This window comes from Bubalus kerabau, chromosome 20, assembly GCF_029407905.1.
Source record: "Bubalus kerabau isolate K-KA32 ecotype Philippines breed swamp buffalo chromosome 20, PCC_UOA_SB_1v2, whole genome shotgun sequence".
NCBI lineage: Eukaryota > Metazoa > Chordata > Mammalia > Artiodactyla > Bovidae > Bubalus > Bubalus kerabau.
In genome coordinates, this window is record NC_073643.1 from 38,707,108 (window position 1) to 38,727,636 (window position 20,529).

At 46.1% G+C, this 20,529-nt stretch overlaps 1 protein-coding gene across 4 annotated transcripts in view; it reads left to right on the forward strand.

Annotated features, from left to right (window-relative positions):
* The window catches only part of PRICKLE2 (prickle planar cell polarity protein 2), a 389,100-nt gene that overhangs the window by 39,350 nt on the left and 329,221 nt on the right, over positions 1-20,529 (forward strand). Inside the window, exons 1-2 of one of the 4 annotated variants that reach the window (XM_055558402.1) lie at positions 10,607-10,845; positions 11,617-11,702. In XM_055558402.1, coding sequence (XP_055414377.1) covers positions 10,804-10,845; positions 11,617-11,702 — 128 coding nt within the window. In that variant the 5' untranslated portion in view covers positions 10,607-10,803. Of the gene's footprint in view, positions 1-4,688; positions 4,826-10,606; positions 10,953-11,616; positions 11,703-20,529 lie in introns of those variants that run through there. The other 3 variants (XM_055558407.1, XM_055558408.1, XM_055558403.1) reach the window with 3 other exon arrangements.

The following is a 20,529-nucleotide window of genomic DNA, read 5'->3' on the forward strand; positions in this document are numbered from 1 at the left end:
AGCTGCTTGTCACTTCCCAGCACCCCTGCTGTAGGGGGACCCGGTCTTATGTTCTTAAGGTGGAAGTGGGGGGAAATGTTTCCCCAGTTCCCACATCTGATCTGAATCTTCCTCACTGACCTTTCTCAATCTTACCTGTTCCTTGCCTGCAGGTCAGATGCAGACAGTCCAGTGAAGGACCCTAAGGTTCAGAGCAGGTTGTCCAATAAAACTTTCTGGAATGATGGAAAGTTTCCATTCTGCACTGTCCAATACAGTAGCTTCTAGTCTTATGAGGCTCTTGAGAACTGGACATGTGGCTAGTATGACTGAGGAAGCGAATTTTTACTTTTCATTTAAATGGCACGTACGACTTGTGACTTGTTATTGGACTATGCACCTCTGGGGGATGGCAGATGCAGATGTTAGGAGAATCATAGGCCTGAATGTCTGGGTGGAACCAACACGGTTCCTCCCCCGCCTATCCCCACACCCCTACCCCTTGCCTTGGATTGTGATGTGAGCAGGAAATAAACAGCTCTTTGCATTGGCCTGTGAGGGTTACTGTTTGACCAGCTGGGCTGCCATGACTAACACAGACATGTGTCTTGGCAACCACCTTTCTGAAGAAAGGACAATTCAGTCTACTCCTCATCCATTTTAGAAGCTCAAGGAATGCCAGGGGCCTCTGCTGAGATCTTGTTTTCAAGGCATTGATTATCCTATTTAAAAGATGAAAGAGGTGGCTTTGTGGGCCAGAGAGCAAGTGATTTCACTTAGCACCTTGGCCATATACGGACCTGGTTATACGCTAGGTGGGAAGGTTCACTGTTCAGAACTCAGTTCCAGTTGTGTGGTTGTTTTTTTTTTTTTTTAACAACTGCTTTAAACTGTGCTTCTCCTGCTCATGACAGAGAAAGGGCCATCTGGTTTGATGATTTTTTGGCTTGAAGGAGAGAACACGAAAGACAAGTATAAGCTTTAATACTCAAGAGATCTGATTCTCTGCTGAAGAGGAAATGAACTCCATATCCAGGAGAATTCTGCCAGGAAGGGGCCAAATAGACCATGCTCTCTGGAGGGTTCTCAGTGGTGCTGTGAACACCATTTTAACTCTCCTTTTGGTCATTTCCAAGGTGAGACAGTGATGCATCGCTGGAGCAGGACAGCTCATCTCACCTTCTCTGGTGTCATCAGAGAGGGGATCTAGCAAGTTTCCATGCAAAGCCAGACATGCTAGGATGGCATGAGCCATCTCACCTGCTCTATGTGCTTGCCCGATTCTGGGAGAAGCACCTGACTTTCTGCTTTGTTGTAAAGAGAACCCACTTTGAAATCAAACAGACCTCGACCAGAATCTCAACTGTCACTTGTTGTTTGGTCAGTAAGTCATATCTGACTCTTTTTGCGGCTCCATGGACTGTAGCCCTTCAGGCTTCTCTGTCCATGGGATGTTCCAGGCAAGAATACTGGAGTGGGTTGTCATTGTCCTTCCTCAGGGGATCTTCCTGACCCAAGGATCGAACCCACATCTCCTGCATTGGCAGGAGGATTCTCTACCACTGAGTCTCCAGAGAAGCCCCTGCCACTTATTAGCTTAGACAAACCATGTCACTTCTCTGAGCCTTGTTTTCTTTCATTTAGGGATAATAATAATAAACCAACCCCACAGAGCTGTCATAAGAATGAAATGAATCAGTGTCTGTGGCAGCATATGTAGGGCAGGGCTTCATGCAGAATCAGTACCTTGAGGGACTGAGGGTCTGGAGGATACAATTCCAGTCCTGGTGCTTCAGGGTGGTCCTGTGATGAGGATGTGGGGCCATGTGTTAATTAGAGCACTGCTTCTCAAATTTCAATGTGTATTCATACCACTTGCAGATTTTGTGTAAATCCAGGTTCTGAGTTAGCAGGTTTATGTCATGTAAGTGAGTTTCCAGGTAGTAATTTCAAGGCTGCTGGTTGCTGACATCACCTTTGGAGAACAAGGAATTCAAAGCATCAACTGGATCTGTGTCTCCCTCCTCTGTCACCCACATAGAAGCAGCGTACTCTCTATTTTGAGTACAGAGAATGGGGGAAGTGGAGGATGAGGATGACATAGTTGGCAGACAGAAGGGGAATCCAGGAAAATGAGGAAAGAAATTGTGGGAAAAAACATGGATTCGAGGTTTTCAACCTGAGTGGACTTCAGACTCACTTGGAGAACTTTAACACTCTCTGTTTTTAAGTCTCACCTCAGGAATCACATATTTAAGAGACTGGGATGGGGCCAGTTATGACATATGAAAGCAAATAACTCCTCAGGTTATTCTTATGTGCAGCTTGGGTTGAAAACTGCTGGCCTAGAGAAAAGAGGCAAGTTTCCCAACTAGAAAAATTCAAGAAAGTATCTTTTCAAGATATGAGATCAGATGTTTTTTTTTGGGGGGGGGCAGTGCTAGTTTAAGAGGAAAAAGTTCATGAAAATTGTAGATAAGAGGGCAGTTGAAATCTTGAAAAATTGGATCCATTTGATGAAGCCATTACAAAACACTAAAATTCTGGGTCACCGACATGATAACTTAACTCTTTGAAGCATTTTGGGCCTTTGAACAATTTGTTTGTCTATTGAGAAGCCAACAGTAAATGGTAGACATGAAATCTATGCCATCTGGGGGGAATTGGAGGTTCTAGGGCTTCCCTGATGGCTCAGTGGGTAAAGAACCCACCTGCAGTGCAGGAGACACAGGAGATGCGGGTTTAATCCCTGGATCAGGAAGATCCCCTGGAGAAGGAAACAGCAACCCACTCCAGTATTCTTGCCTGGGAAGTCTCACAGAGGAGCCTGGTGGGCTACAGGCCATGGGGTTGCAAAGAATCAGACACAAATGAAGCGACTCAGCGCGTTTCTTTCACAAACATCATGGATTTGATTGTTCTCTGTGCTCACAGAGGCTACTGAATTGGAGCACAGAAGTCACCTTGGCTGGTAACCTTACCCAGGTCTCTATCCAGTGGGTCTCCCTCCATCAGGAGGCCGTGAGCCCAGCACACATGCTCCAACGCAATCTCACGCATGAGCATCGTTAGTGTTGCTGAGTGAGTTTTGACTCCTGAAGCCCAGGTATAGGCTGCCTCCTTGTCACCAGCAGTCAGCTCAGAGTTGGCACTTGACCAGCCTTGACACAAAGCTCAGCCCCTTTCCAGGATCTCAGTATGCCAACTATCTGCAAATATTTTATCGAAGATGCCTTATGTCTTGGGGAGGGGCTACATCAGACACTGTGGCACATTTCCCTTGAACAGTCCTCAGTGGGTATACATCTCCCCCTGAAAACCTGAACGCACAGCCAATAAGGAGACTGTCCTCTATCACCAAACCCAGCCTCCTCCCAGCCTTTTACTCCTTTGGAGCAGAGCTCCATTCAGTTCAGTTCAGTCGCTCAGTCGTGTCTGACTCTTTGCGACCCCATGAATCGCAGCACGCCAGGCCTCCCTGTCCATCACCAACTCCCGGAGTTTACCCAGACTCACGTCCATCGAGTCAGTGATGCCATCCAGCCATCTCATCCTCTGTCGTCCCCTTCTCCTCCTACCCCCAATCCCTCCCAGCATCAGAGTCTTTTCCAATGAAAAGACTTTTCCACCTCTTCGCCTGAGGTGGCCAAAGTACTGGAGTTTCAGCTTTAGCATCATTCCTTCCAAAGAAATCCCAGGGCTGATCTCCTTCAGAATGGACTGGTTGGACCTCCTTGCAGTCCAAGGGACTCTCAAGAGTCTTCTCCAACACCACAGTTCAAAAGCATCAATTCTTCGGCACTCAGCCTTCTTCACAGTCCAACTCTCACATCCATACATGACCACAGGAAAAACCATAGCCTTGACTAGACGAACCTTTGTTGGCAAAGTAATGTCTCTGCTTTTGAATATGCTATCTAGGTTGGTCATAACTTTCCTTCCAAGGAGTACGTGTCTTTTAATTTCATGGCTCAGCTCTGTCCTATTTGCTCCACGCTTGGTTGTCTATACCCAAGCATAGCAAACACAAGGTTCCCTAGAAACCCAGACCTGCCCTCTTTAGGTATGTGTTATCACCCGTTACCTGGATGTTGAGCAGCTTATTCCGATGGGTACAGAGCTGGGCACAGCTTCTGGGAGGAAGGAAAAAAGCAGAGCAGGTGCAGATCACAGCCAGACAAGCTGCCTGTGGGAAGCCTTTGCCTGAAGAGTCAGAGTCAATGGTTCTGCTTTGTGACCGCAGGCTGAAATCACAGGGGGAGTTCATAAAATGCTGATGACTGAGTCACACCCCGGGAGACTCTGATTTCGTTGGCCTGGGGTGTGACCTGGGCACTGGGATTCTTATGAGTTCCCCAAGTCATTCCTAGGGTGCAGCCAACTTTGATACACGCTATTCCATCCAAGCTGGTTAGTGCTAAAGAGGAAAAGGGCAGCCGTGGGCCTTTCCTTATAGAGCGATTGCTTTGTCCTGATTGCTGACCCAGTTAGTCTTGCCTTGAGTGTCTAATTCCTTCAAGTGAGCCCTCTTAGTGTCTACCATCAGAAAGTATAAGCCTGCAAAGGTTGAGAACCACTGAATAATTCTGTATCTTGGTGAGGTAAAGAGGCCATAAGTAGGAGGGCAGGAACTGGGGTTAGATTTTATTTTTGACTTAGGATTGAGAGAAATACCAGTTCCTATATCAAACTACTATCCTCATTTGCAGGATGCTTTTCAAGCACAGACCAAGGCAACTGGGGAAATAGCAGGAAGCTCTCCTTTTCATGATTCCTATTCCTAAGGCACGACTGGAAGACAATGCAACCACGACTTGAGAGCTGGAAGAAAGGGGCAGCCTTGAAGGTGAGCAGAGGGGAAAAGAGGTGGGGGAGAAAGTGGAAACAAAGGTAGTCAAAGGAGAAGGATGTTCACTCACCTTCCGCAACATACTGGTCCTTCGCCCCCTTGGATGCACGCCGTCCTTCTCAGGCGTGTGAGGAACCCTGAACACTCTGTGTGTGTTTGTGTGGATGTGTGAGTGGGGGAGAGGCAGTTTTAATGGAAAGTCATCCTCAAAGGTAGGAACAGATCAGGAGAACCTGAGATAACAGAGCTAGGCTTCATGCTTTCCGCAAGCACCTCTCTTAACAGCATAAGGTGATGGCAGACCGCACACCTTGGCGAGCATCTGTTTCCTCTTCTGCCCTTCCTGGGAGTCTCGGGCTTGGGATGTGATATTTATGAATGTACTTTGGAAACAGTCGACTGCTATCTAAGTGCAAGGGATCATTTAAAAAGTCAGCGTTGCATCTCTGTGCTTTTATAAGGATACTAGGAAAACGAGGAATATAGTATTACAAAGCCTCACGTGCATGGTTGAAGGGAGTGTTAGAAGAAAAAAAACAAAAACATTTTTTTCTGTGATTACAAAAGACATACATGTCATGGGGAAAAACTTAGACAATTGCAAAGACGTAACACCTGAAATTCCTCTTCCCAAGCATACTGCTATTTGTCTTTGTCTTACAGGACAATTATGTGTGTATATTTAAAATCCATCATATTTTCAAATTCAAAAGCCTCTTAATTCAAAACAATACATGTTTGTTATAGAAACAGAATAGGTAGGTTAAAAACCATCTATATTCTACCACTTAGAACCTCCTAATCTTCTAGAACTTTGGAAAGTTATGTAATTATTTATACATTTTATATTTTTACCTTTATTTATTGTACAAGGAGTGTACACTTATTTTATAAAAACTAGGTGAGCAAAAGGGAAACTTTATCATTAAATCAGTTGAAACTAAATCATTAAATCACTTGAAACTGAAACCTCAAAACAACTGACCGCAGTTTGTATTATTTTTTATTACAGTCTGTAGACTTTTCAATATTCAAATATATGTGTATTTTTGAAAGTGTAACAGGTGCCCAAAATCTTTTGCAAGTAAGAACTCATATTGCTAATTTTATAACCCGCTTTCCAAATGGAACAAGATACATGTTCTACAACTTCATTTTTAATGTCTGGGTAGAATCCCATTGGAAGGACACACTACTATTTATTTAACAGGTTGTCTGACAAATATTTAGATTGTGTGTGATTTTTCTTTTCCCTCTTAGAAACAACACTGTCCTGACTATCCATTTACCACAAATTTGTGCTTTTTTTGTAATTTAAATTTTAGGTTAAGCTGGGCCAGTGTCTCTGCAGAATCCTAAGGCTTTTCAAAAATAAAGATGTTGACTGCCTAGTGTAGGACTTTTTATCATTTCCAACATTTTTTCTTTATACATATTAGATTATATTGATAAATCTAAAATTATTTAAAGTCCTGTGAAATATTTAGCCTGCCAACACTTTTTATTCCACTTCTCTCTATATTTAATTTTTTCTGATTATTATGTCAGTTTCATGCTCATACAAGAAAATTTGTGGACCTCAGAAGCATGTGCATTGGGAAGAAAGGAAAAAGTCTCATATAATCCCCCTGCAAGAGAGCAGTGTGTCTCTAGTTACTTCCATCCAAACCCTCACCACACGTGACTTCACATGGTCTTTTTCAAAATACTATTTGTAGACTTCTGATTAGGAAGATGCTTTGACGGAGCTTCTAAGTGTTGGCTGCTGCTCATGGAGATTTTAGCCCTGTTAAAACACTTAGAATTGTTTCTAGGAAGTACCAGAAAGAAATATGCACATGGGTGAGGCCGTGCTGAGATGTTGTGTTGTTCTTCTCTATCTTAGACAGTATTATGTGGACAGATCCCTGAGGTTTCCTGCAGTTGTGTAGGAAGAGGGCATCAGTGGCTTCACTTGGTTTAACAGTCACAGCCTTAGACAAGAAAAAAATGTAAAAGTCAAAATACGGAAGACAGGCACATGTAGACCAAGAGAAGGAGAGAGAAACAGCCCCTTGCCTCACTTGATTCACATTTGATGTTAGAAGGCTTCAGACAACAAGGACACAATTCTCAATCTAGGTAAGTAAGTTTACATTTCTGACTATAAAATGAGGATATGCACATTTAAAAGGCAAAAAGAAAAAAAAATCATTTCACCATCAATCCATTGTAAGATTTTGTGCTTCTTTCCAGTTTCTTGATGCATGCCTTTTAAGACTAGTTAAAGCCCAACAGTTTACACTGGTTTTGCATTTCTGCTTCATAGTATAGCCAAGGCATCTGCCCATGTCAGGAGTTCTGGAGGATCATTTCTTCAAGTTGTGTTAGTAATTGTATTGCCTTGAGAGATGAAGAAGGAACATACATCAAAGATGTCTGTGAAGGGCAAATGCGGTGATAAAGCAAAATAAAATTGGCTGCTGTTCACGTATAGCTGCCAGTGAGAGTATATTTTCCTTCCTGGGTTACTAAGCTTTATCTTCCTAAGCAAGATAAAGTGGTTGTTGAATAGATAAGTAAGACACTGCTGCTCATAAGTGAGCCTCCGGTGTGTTATAAATAAGTTCTGGGAAAACTTGTTCTTGCCCTGAAGAGACGGACCCAGGGGGGCTCATCCACAAAGAGATGCTCTTATGGCAGGTGGGAGGGCAGACACTCTCGGCGCCCTCTTTGTAGAGTGGGATTGGGTCTTGTGCATGTGGTGTGTTCTGATAAACGTGTGGAGACCACGTACATCTTTTCTCCTCTTTGATCAAGTAACAAAAGTCAAGGTCTGGAAAAACTCAAACCATGTGTCCCCAGGGCGTTGCCTCCTCCACCACCCGCACCTACCCTGGAGCAAGACATGGGGCAGGGGTACTGCCCCGGCCCCTGTGGTTCCTCCCAGGTAGTTTGAAAAAGGTGCTGGTTCCTCTGAATGGAGATCATTCCCTCCATCTGTTAGCAGCTTGTACTGCACTGGTTTTGTTACTGACCTTCGCCAAACATCTTTATAATTAAAGTGCAAATGGGCCACAGCTACGTGTGAACACTGCCCTCCCGACCTGCTTCTGCCAGTCACAAGGCCACCTGCAGTGCAGGGCAGAGATGGCTGTGTGGCCACCCGCTGAGAAGGCCAGGTGAGCGTCCTGGGCTAGTACTGATTATAACTGGGCTTTGAATTGCTCACGCTCCCTGCCCCCACCCCTACCAAAGCTACTGCCTTCTATTTAGTCAGTTAACAAATGTGAGGCATTTACAGTGGGCCAGACCCCTGCTAGGCCTGGGCAATAAAGAGAGGAATGAGCCATGGAGTTTGCCCTCTGCAAGCATACCCTCCATGGATGATGGCGGGTGGTGGGTAAGTAGAAAATGCCATAGAGGGGAGTCGACTGTTGAGGCAATTGCTTTTTGAAGCATTTTTCCCAGGGCTAGGATTAGGGTGAGGTGACTCAGACAAGGATGTGTGCATGTAGGGTAGGATCCAATCTTTAAAATGACATTCTGTTCATCATGGACTTTTTTGTATTAATTTTGACTCCTTAAATTATTGCCTAAAAATCTTGATGACTGAGTTTGTGGGTGCCCCTGTAAATTTTGCTCCTCAGGCAAAGACCTCACTGGCTTCACACACTAGTCTGGAACTCAAACCAAACCTTGCCCTTGAGCTAATACATACCTCACACAAAGAGGATATAGATATATATATATATACAAGCTGTGTTATTCTATTGTTTTGGATTTGGGGTATAGGTAGACTGGCTTAGCCACTAATTTGCTACTTTACCCCAGGCAAGCTGCTTTTCTTCACTTAAGTTCAATGTCTCACCTGGAAAAATACTAAACTGGGAGAGTTATCTTTTTGACATGGACAAGAATGTCTTCTTTTAACAAATAGGTAAATGAAATCATTTTATCGTATGCTATGTGCCATATGAGGGAGTGTGTGTGAGAGATGTTACCATAGGGGGTCAGGAAGGTTCTCTTGAAGTGATCTCAGACGGCCTCAACCTGCAGCATCTTGAAGTGGGGCTTCAGTTCCCCATCCAGAGACTGAGGTGAGGTTGTGGCAGAGTTCCGAATCCTAGTCACTAAACCACAGTCAGTGACAAGGCCCTAGCTCTTCAGTTTTGCGTAAAATAATTCCCACAAAGATGAAAAGTAGTGAAATAAGTTAAAGTACAATACGTGTGGTTGGACACACGGCTGGGCTGAGACAGAGTCTCGCCTTTGTGACAGTCTGAATCACTTTTATGGGGCATTCTTCCAGGTTTCCTTTGGCCAGTCGCTTTGATTTGCCTGGTTCTGAGTCTGTATTTGGTTTATCTCAGGATCCTCCCCTGTGGGCATGCGTACCTCTTAGCCAAGCTGGATTCTAGTGAAGAGGCCTATGGGTAGCCGTTATCACTTACTATGAAGTGACGCCCCCCTTCCTTCTGACCTCTGAGGGGCCTTTCAGCGCATGTATAATCAGGGAGGCCTCCTTAACTTCAAGAGTGAGGAATATGTAGTCTTTTATCTCTTAACTGGGCATGGTCCAGCCTACTCCATCATCCTGCTTTTATGGAGTTTCTGTCCACAGGGGAGAAACTGTTGAGCCTGTGGCCCATCTATCTCCTGCCTCAAAGGGAGATGGTATTTGAGCTGAAATATCCATGCCAAGTGGACACTATGGCTTGCAATCTTCTGTTTTTTAACAGCTGATCTTTAAATGAGCCCTCAGTTGGCTCCTGTTATAACGTGTAAAACTGTTAAGGTGTCTTAATTCATTTCTCTCAACAATGCTGTGAGGTTAGTACTCTTGTTGTATCTTTTTTTTTTTAATATATTGATAAGGTTCAGTTCAGTTCAGTCGCTGTTGTGTCTGACTCTTTGCGACCCCATGGCCCAGCATGCCGGGCCTCCCTGTCTATCACCAACTCCCAGAATTTACCCAGACTCGTCCACTGAGTCGGTGATGCCATCCATCTCATCCTCTGTCATCCCCTTCTTCTCCTGCCTTCAATCTTTCCCAGCATCAGGGTCTTTTCAAATGAGTCAGGTCTTTGCATCAGGTGGCCAAAGTATTGGAGTTGCAGCTTCAGCATCAGTCCTTCCAATGAACATTCAGGACTGACTTCCTTTAGGATAGTAAGGAGACAAGCAAAAAGAACTCAGGAAGAAGGTTAGCTAGCAAGCGAATGAGCACATGGGCCCTGGGGTTTCAAGCTTGCCCTGTCTGTGATTACTTAATGAGGGTAGAAATAGATAGGGCCATTTTTCATCCTTCTCCTCCTCTACCAACACTTAGTAAATACGAAGTAGATTATATGTGAGTTTTACAAACTTTTAAAATAGTCCATTTTGGGGGTAATGGGACTGTTCTGTACCTTGATTATGCTGGTGGATGGAAGTCTGTGTGAATTAATCAAAACTGCCAGAACTCTGCACTAAGATGGGTGATTTTTACTGTGGGGAAATTATGTTTTAATTTTAAAAACTACCCCCTCTTCCCCCCCCCCCCACCCCCCTCCTCCCCATAGCCCGGCTACAGGAGAGGGATCTGGAGGTGTCCCCTGCCCCTAACTTCCACGGCGAGGGTGAGGGAAGAGCCTTGAGGGGAGGCGGGCCCAGGTGAGGGAAGGGAGTTGGCCCTGGTGGGCCGGCGGGAAGCCGGGAACGGGAGAAAATAGGCACAGCTGGGCGCGCGCCGGGAGGGATGGGAAGGGCCCGTGGACCGCGGGGCGAACCCGGGGAGGGCGGGGGGATGCCGGGAGAGAGGGAGGGACCTGCGGGCGGGAGGGCGAGAAGCACGGGCGAGGGAGGAGGGCCAGGCGTGCGCTGCGGAGCCAGCCGGGGGCAGCGAGGCGGAGACAGGCCACCGGCCGCCGAGGGTGCCCGCCCAGGCGACCCGCCCTCGCGGCCGCGGTGCGGACGGACGAACGGACGGCGCTGCGTGCAGGAGGCGCCCGGCCATGTTCAGCCGGAGCTCCCGGAAAAGACTCTCCAGCCGCTCGGTGAGTGTCCCCCGCCCGAGCGGGGCCAGTCTCCGGGTGCCCCGTCCCGCCGCGAGCGCCCCTGTGCAGGCTCCCTCCGCCCCGCGGCTGCGCACCTGTGGCCCCAGGTAAGCCGGCCCCGCGAACGGGGGTGCGGCCCGGGCGCGCGGGAGCGCTCGTAGGGGCTGAAGGCTTTAAGTCCGGATCCCCAATCCCGGGAAAAGCCGGGCTGGAAACCGTGACCCTGAATGTCACAGTCCGGGGGCGCCCAGGGAAGCCCTCTCCTTTGCCCCTTCCCTTCAGACAGGTCAGAATCCCCGTACCCAAGCCCCAGCATCCAGCGTCTTGGAGCTCTAGCCGTGAACCTGACTTTGGGGCGGTTTTAGGGGGGTGTCCCGTTCTGCTCCCTTCCGGGGAGCATCAGCCTGGTTCAAGGAGAGCACGCAATGGTCGCCTCTCGGGGACTCCGGGGAGCAGAAAGGTCTTGCTTTTGTTTCTTAGAAACCCGTGACCAAGGTGTCTAGGGGAGACAAAGCCCCAGCCAGGGCCATTTCTTAGTGGCTTGGTGCCCACGCCAGAGGCAGCCCGAACTGGGTCCGCACAGCCGTCCCCAGGCGGGAGACCACCCCTCGGGCCCTGCAGCGCTTGCCCTAAATCCCCAACGCCAAGAGGAGCTTTGAAAATCAGAGGAGATGGGGTGAGCAAGGCAGGCCGTCCTGCCTGGGACACAAGTGGGGCTCTGGAGGAAGCCCGGTGGTGGAAACATGCTTGTGTTGTCTTTTTGTTTTGAAGTTGACCGGACTGGGGCGGATCGAGAGAGGCCAGCCATGTAATGCCTGTGGTGAGCAGTGCCCGGGGTTTGCCTTGCATAAATGGAGGTAGGACCCCTTATGTGGGATTCCTGGAGACAGCACCACTGCAGGGGGAAGCTGCACAGATAAATCCACATATGTGTATATATGCACACATGTGCATTTTTTGCCTTTTAAACGCACTTGAAGTCACATGGAAAGAATGCAAAGGCTGTTCCTTTAAGAGAGGGACTACATCTGCTACAAATATTGAAGGTGGAAGTGGCGGCCAGACACTGTGGATGCAGGAGGGCCCAGCTCTGGCTGCAATTCCCTAATGTGAGAGTTTGGGGTCTCTTGTACCACCCTCTGTGAGTCTAAGTCACTCTGTACCAAATGACTCGATTTAGGCAGGACAGTTTTTCCAAGTGCCACAGTACTGCATATGTAGGATTCCTGGGACTAGCTGGTGTTTTCCAATTGTGTTTTTAATTCAGCCTCTGTAACTCTGGGTCCTAACCGCAAACCCACCACTGCCCGCCTGTGCTGTGTCAACCCTCTTCGGTGGCCAGATGTTTCTTATTAATGTGCCGTGAATGTTGACTTCCAGGCAGCCCCAGCCTGGATTGGAATGATTATGTTTGGGGGACAAGGAATCTGGGTGCCCTCCCAGTACATCTGGCTGCTGAGGCTCTGGCGGGGAAAAGTTAGGGTGCAGGCTGACAGGCTCTGTTTGGTAATACAAAGAGAAGGGAGAGGTTCTTCTTGGCAACTTCATGAAAAGGCAAAATTGGGGAGAGGACAAAATTCTTCAGTGTTGTAACCCGTTCTCTCTTTGCTTAATGCATCTTCCTCCCTCACCCCCACTCCCCCCATGCCCCTTTGAAGAAGGCTGTTTCTGGATACTAGGGAGAAAGCCTGCTTTGATTTTTTTTTCCCCCCAACTCTGTTTGTGCTTCTCTTCTTTTTCCCAATTGGTCATGTGTGCTGGGCACCCAGTTCTAAAGAAGCTCCCAGCCGGCTCCTTCAGAAATTAAATGCTTTTGTTCTTGCCTCTGATGGGCTGGCAGCCTCTTTGCCTTTGTTTCAGGGCACTGAGCGCAGCCCTTATGGCTCCCGAGCATTTAATAACTTCTGTGTCGGATGCAAGGCCCGGTGACCTTATAAATATGTAGTGGGCAGACATAGGCTTCCATCAGTCCCGCTGATGTTGTAGCCCCAGTAGGTGGCCCCGGACTGGCTCCTGGTGTGTCCCAAATGTGAAAGGGGCGATATGAGGGCATACATGTGGAAGCCCGATTTTGTCAGGCAAATCCAGTGTGACGGCACTACTGACCACTTCCTGTTTGATCCACCCTTTGCTCCTCTGGGGGTGGGAAGGCAGAGTGATGAACGGGGTGATTTCCGGCTCCTCCCCTGCTCTGGAGCCTTTAGGACAACTTCTGATCAGAGGCCTGTAGGGCAGTGGTACAGTGTAGCCAGAGTCCCCTGCTTCCCATCTGACTTCCAGCCAGTCATTCTCCCTAGGTCTCAGTTTTCCTATCCAGTTAAATGGGCATCATAATGATACTTTCCTCACAGCTTTATTGTAGGGATTAAGCCAGATATTGAAAACACATTGTTTGCCCCATACCAGGCGTACGATATATATTAGCTACTTCTGTCAGTTATTTTGAACTTCCTCTCGTCTAGTGCTCACTAGAGGTTGTAGGATGTGCTGGTCACTGCAGATTGTCAGGACCTCTGCGTCTTGCAGAACTTTCAGCAATGTTAACCCAGCTGGTTCGGTGAGGGGAAAACAAGTGTTTTATTTTCAGCCCAGTATGGAGCCTTTCTTTTGGAAAGAGAGCCTTTCATGAGGCTGGGATGGGTTTTCATGCCCAGTTTCCCCATTAGCAGCCGAAAGCCTCCATGAATGGGGTTTTTATGGCATTTCCATTCATGGCTGGAAAGGAAACAGCTTCTTGCCTTTTGCCCCTTCCTTTTCCCTCACGGGCATGCTCTTGGGTGACTTTTTGGAGAAGGAAGAGAACCATTTCTGAGTTACGGCACAAGATTCTTCTTTGGCAGTTAGGAATCCCTGGCATGCTCCTTTTCCAGTGCTCTGACTTGGGAGACCTCTGAGCTCCTGGGAGAGACAGTCAGGTCTGGATAGGAGGAAAGGCCTGATACAAAGTGCAAAGACTGCCTTTGGTTTGTTTCATGGAGAGTGAATTTTCCTTGTTCCAAAGCACCACGACACTCTAAATGCTGCCATTCCTGGACCTCATCTATTCTTGTGGCTTCCACGTGGTCCCCTCCCCGGCATTGTCCACACAGCAGGCATCTCCATCAAGCAGAACAGACTTGTGTTCCTGCCTTCAACACCGAAGTTCTAGGGAGGAAGCGGGTTGTAAACAAACTTTGCTTCCCTTTCTGGCGTGCTGGGGCTTTGAAGTCCAGAGGGAGCTGGGCTGTGGCCTTGCTCTGGTTTTGCCTAGCTGTGTGACCTTGGGCAGAAGACTCAGGCTCCCTGAGTTTCATCTTCCTCAGCTCGCACGCTGGGATCTCACCTCTGAACAAATATTTGAGGGCCTGCTTTGTGCCAGGCTCTCGACAGGTGCTGGGGATAGAGTGAACAGGACAGACAGGGTTCCTGCTCTTGTTCAGCAAATAATTACATTTTAGATAAGGTGGTCTGGAGAGGACTCTCTGAGGAGGTGACATTTGCACAGACACTGAGATGAAGCAAAGGAGGAGGGTCCTGTTGATTCAACCTGGGTCAGGAACTGCCAGTGCCCGCATCTCATGGGAGCTTTGTTAGAAATGCTGAGTCTCGGGCCCTGCCCTGGACGTAGTGAATCTGGCTTCAGGCCTTAACAGGGTCCCCAGCTGATTCATGTGCATGGTAAAGATTGCGGAAAGCTGAATTATAGCACCTGGCACTGCTTACTCCAGCTCACTCTCTGCCCTCTGGGGCTCCTGCATGTGATAAATTTGCCTCAGGTTCTGTGAAAGTCTGTTATATTTTATGGAGATTTTCCTGAGGGATCATACTCCTTCATCAATTATAGCATCACCCACACCATTTGGTGGCAAATGAGGAGATTTTTAGGAATTCTTAAAAAAGAAAAACTAAATAACAAAACCACAGAATTTCTTGGCCTTGGAGAAGAGAATGTTTGTAACTGTCAGCCAAAGCGCCCTCTTCCACCCAACGTAGGGCAGTTGGGGAGCAAAGGTGGACACTATGCCCTGCAGGTGATCTGCCCCCCCCCCCCAAAAAAAAATAAAAAAGCCCCTCACGGCAGCCCAGGGCAAATCCCTCAGGGACAGGGCTGCTGAAGGAGCTCTCATTAAGGGGAAGATTAAGGCATCTTTGTGGACTGTGGCCAGGAGAAAATCATTAATAACTAGGCACTTAGTATACTCTGCCATGAGACAGCTCTCTGAGTGGGGCTTAATTGGACTTGCTTGTTTGTACCTGGTTTGAGTAGGGAGGGGGAATAGCCATTTTGACGCTGAAGGTTTGCCCTTTGAATGCCTAGGCACTGAGGAATAGCGATTGTAATAGTGATACCAAAGCAACTGTTAGCAGTGACCAGGCTGTACGCTTACTCTGTCCAAAAGTGTGTCTCCCTGTTTGTATGTACATTTCTGTCATGTCCTCACCAAAGCCTGTGAGGTGGATGTGATGCTTTTCCTAACGAGGAGACCGAGGCTCAGAGTGGTTCCATCATTGGCCCAAGGTCTCCTGGCTACCGAGAATGAAGCTCGGATTTGGCTCTTAACACCCAGCCTGCTTTCTCTGTGACTGTCTGCCCTGGTGACTTCTCTATTCTAAGGAAGAGGTCACAGACTAGAGGCCCTCGACTCATACCCAGCCTGCAGGTGGGTTCTGTTTGGTCTGCACATTGCATTAAACGGGGGACTTTTTCTGACATTAACAGCCAGGTTTCCAGCTTCTCTTAAAGAATCCCAAGCTGTGGTAGCATGGGGCCGACTTTCCTGTGTGGCAGTAACTGGCAACACACAAGCGGTCTTCGTTTGATGGGTGTAATCTTGGCTCATGGTGGTCACCAATATTCCAGTTGCTTTCGGGGACCTATTTTCCCATCTTTCCAATCTTTCACTTGTAACAGTCCTTGGAGCTGGGTGCAATTATTTATACCCCTTCTAATATATAAGGAAAGTGAGTCTCAGGTTTCACAGCTTGCGTAAGGTTCTTCAGTCCCCAGTCAGTGCTATTCCAACCATCTCTGACTTCAAAATTCTGTGTTCTGGGCTAGGACTTCTCAGACTTAGCTGGCATGTGAATCCCAGGGGATCCTGTCCAAATGCAGATTCTGATTCAGCAGGCTCCAGGGCAGGGAACTAAGATGCATTTTTCAACAAGCTCCTGGGTGATGCTGATGCTGCTGGTCCAGGACCATACTCTGCATAGGAGTTGGCAACTAGGTCCTGCTGGGCACATCAGACCCTTTGCCTATTTTGTATGACTCAGAAATCATGCATGGTTTTAACATCTTTTAATGGTTAGAAAAAAAAAGAATGCTATTTCGTGACGTATGCAGATTCTTTGAAAATCAGATTTCAGTGCCCATAAATTGTTATCTGGACAAAGTCACTCCCATGCATTAATGTATTATCTGTGGCTGTTTTTGAGCTACAATGATAGAGTTGAGTACTTGGGAGAGTGTACAGTTTATAAAGCCAGAAACATTTACTATCTGTCCATTTACAGAAAATGTTCTCCTATACCACTCATAGAGGAATATGCAAGTAGCTTCTCTTAATTTTAGAAGAAAGATTTCTGAGAACCTTTGGATTCAGGGCTGGAGGAAACATCCCCTTCAACCTGGATGAGAATGGTGCTAAAAAATCAAAGGCAACCAAAAACTAGGAAACAGACTACAGCCATTTCTAAAGGGCATGTGGAGATGAGGCTTGCAAGACCAGATCAATGAACCTCCAGTGGATTGTAAGCTCCTTGTAATCCCTTTAACGTTTCAGCTTTGCTGATAAATGTAGATTTGACTCTTGCAATAAAAGGCGGGCTTTCAGAACAAGCCTCCTGGAGTTGCACTTTGATGAGCGGCTGACACGGAAAGCCCAGAGCACTAGTAGCCTTGTGAAGTCGTTTTAATTATGCAGAGCGGTTAGTCTGGGGACAAGGGCTGCCTTTCCAGGCAGGATGCTTGGACTCTGAGTGACCGCGCCCCCGAAGCAGCACTCACTGGGTCAGCCAAGACTGTGCCTCGAACAGCGTCTTTCCTTTGTTGCCCTGGTAATTGTGTCCATTGATGATTGGGGCAGTAATTTGGGGAGATGCCGGCCTGCTTTCCTTTAGTGGGTTGTAATTTGGCTAAGAAATGGGTTTCCACTGGATTGTTTTTTTTTTGGCTTGGGGAGGAAAAACAGTCAATTGATGTGCCAAGAGAAGTGGGGAAAAGGAGGTGGGGTGCGTGTGCATCTGTCTGTGTATATGCACATGTGCATGACATGCTCACAGTCCTCTAGGTAGGGAAAGATACTTACCAGCTAAGAAAGCTGGTTGTCTTAGCTTACTTATGTCTTGGGCATTTGATAATATGCCTGATAGAACCTGAAACACCTAAATAGGTTTTTCTCTTGAGGAAATGTGTAAGTTCATCCCATTGTGGCTGTTTTAGCTCTGATTTTGAAATAAGACATGGCTATTATAGAAAGATTTAAAACATCACACATTCATACATGTACACACACACATATAAAGAATATGTAGCAGAGAGAAGAAAACCTTTAATCCTACCTTCGAAGGCAGGAATCCGAAAATCACAGCCAGTAGAACAAAATCATTCTGCTGTCTTGTTATAGCCTTGTAGCTAAGAATAGTCCTCACATTTTTAAATGGTTGCCAGAAAAAAAAAATCAGAATTACATTTTGTGGCACATAAAATTTACTTGAAATTTCAGTTTCAAGTCCATAAATAAAGTTTGAATGGAAAACAGCCATGCCTGTTCATTTAGTTTTATCTATGGTTCCTTTTGGGTTTCTCTGGTGACTCAGTAGTAAAGAATCTGCATGCTAAGCAGGAGGCTAAGTCACTTCAGTCGTGTCCGACTCTGTGCGACCCCATAGACGGCAGCCCACCAGGCTCCTCTGTCCCTGGGATTCTCCAGGCAAGAACACTGGAGTGGGTTGCCATTTCCTTCTCCAATGCATGAAAGTGAAAAGTGAAAGTGAAGTCACTCAGTTGTGTCCAACCCTCAGCGACCCCATGGACTGCAGCCTACCAGGCTCCTCCATCCATGGGATTTTCCAGGCAAGAGTACTGGAGTGGGGTGCCATTGCCTTCTCCTGCTAAGCAGGAGACACAGGTTCAATTCCCGGGTTGGGAAGATCCTCTAGAGGAGGAAATGGCTACCCACTCCAGTATTCTTACCTGGGAAATCCCGTGAACAGAGAATCCTGGTGGGCTACCGTCCATGGGGTTGGAAAGAATTGGACACGAGTCAGCGACTAAACAACAGCATGGCTGCTTTGACAATAGCTGAATTGCATAGTTGAGACAGCCCTCATGGTGCATAGAACTGAAAGTATTAGGTTAGCCAGAAAGGTCTTTCAGGATTTTCCATAAAATGTTATGGAAAAACCTTAATGAACTTTTTGGCCAATCCAGTATTTCCTAGCTGGCTCTATACAGAGTATAAACTATTTACTCACCCTACATCTGGAGATATACGTTGTTTATGGTTTGGTGTTTTATTTCAAATTATCATTATCTGTTTATTAAGATTATTTAATAAATTTAATGTATTAGTTATTAAGATCTTGTAGAAAATATACATTCTACATATGGTTTTTTATAGCTTTTTTTCATACTTGGAAATACTTCATGGACATCTTTATATGTCAATATATAAATGACATAAAGATCTAATATATTTATTAGCTTTTAGAATCCGGTGTATGGGTTATCATTGAATTAAATGTCTTTGATTCATGGCTGCTTCAGCTGTTTTCCCTTGTTCTTTATCATATAGCTCATGACAGTAGTTCTTCTTGTGCTATGACACGCTGATGTGGAGCTCTTGTCAAATGGTCTTCTAAAAAGATGGTGCCAGCTTTCACCCCCATTTTTTAAAAAATTGGACTATATTTGTGTGTTTTCTTCGAGGTGAAACTTTGACGCATCTCAGCTTATGGAGCAACCTGGCAAGTAACCCTTGCTTAATCCCGCCGAGTAACAGTTTATACCTGATGAAAAGTGAGAGAACACGTGGCTTCGATCACCATCTCGTTTTCAAGATACACCCTTGTCTTTAACCCTCGAAGTGATACTCACAGCCTATTGAAAGAGCGCCATTCTTATGCTTCTGTTGTTGAAGGTTGGTGGATAAAGGAAATCGAATGAGTTGTTTTGCAGTCTCTCGATTCAGAAAGCTGGAAGATTATCCATTAACCCTGTAATTAATGAATATCCCAGAGGGAATTACCTGTGAACTGAGGGAACATTTCCTAAAGGGAATTTTGACATCAAAAGGATCAAAAGATCAGCCTGTGTTGCATATGGGAGAACCATGGGCGTTGATTTCTGGGAGGAAATATGTATTTTCAGGTAGTGTCATAAAAATGTCTGTGAAGCTCATGAGAGCTTCTAGGTGCCCATTCCAGCTGAGCGGTTAAAGGGACAGGCTTTGAAGATACTTTATAGGAACTGTAGTCTTGGTTCTGCCTCTTATAAGCTGAGTATTCTTAGGAAAGTGACTTAACCTTTCTGAGCCTGTCTTGGTTTTCTCAGTGTGGGAATACTATTACTTATTACTCTAAGGTATCTTCTGAGGTTATTGTGAGTGTTAAATGGGATAACGTGTGTGTTGTGCTTCACTGGGCATGATGTGTAGGCTTCATATATGTTTCTGGTTGGAAGAAGGCTTAATGGAAACACAATTGGATAAGGAGCAAGAAGACCTGGGTTCATGGCTCTGACATTGTAGATTATATGACAGAACAAGGCACTTCCCCACCGTGAGCCACAGTCATTCATTTGCTAAAAATGGAGGTGATGATCGTTGTCAGAGAGCCTTAACTCAGAAGAGGGAGAGTGGAGTCCCCCTCTGATGTGAGGATTCAGCATCTAAAGGAATTAGACTTCCTGATGGAATAGCAGAATCCTATGGCTCATTACACACTCACCTGGGGATATTTACACTTTAGGTTAAATAAAATTAGAAGAATTGGACCCTATACCCTCACAATCTCTTTGAAGTTGTGATGTTTGTAAGAGCATATGATGTTTGTAAAAACAGGTTGCAATCTGTAACAGGAAGACAACATTTAAACTCTGCCCTTGGGGTCAGTATTTATTTACAAAGGGTCTTTTTTTGTGCCAGGCACTCTTGAAAATACATGTTCAAAGTAAAAACCACACATAATCAAGACAATACTTTCTTCATTTTCTCCTAGCCTGCTTGATAAGTATGATTTTTTTTCCTTGGTGCCCAGTGTGCCATGCTAAACACTTCCATTTACACAATCACCAGTCCCTTAAGCAGAAGCTCCCTTTTCTAAGCTATGAGAAACAAGGATATTTACATAATACCTGAACCCAGATCATACCCTGAAAACTCCTGAGATGAAATCTTCACTGTACCTATGTCTTGTTGATACTACACAGCATTTAGAATTTAGATTAGTTGCCAACTATTGATATTTTGGATGAAAATTCAGACTTAAGGTTTCCTCTGGAATAACGAAAAAATAGTGAAAACAATGACAAATTGTGGCAACTCGTATTCCTTGCTTCCTTCTAGATAGAATACACTTGTTGAAATTTTTCTGCAGTCCCCAACAGTCTCTGTTGCTTACCTGGCCTGAATCACCCATTGCATCCCTGGCTGGCCATGTAGTCATCTGATGTTGTGACCACTGATTTGAAGAAGTGAGTAAGGA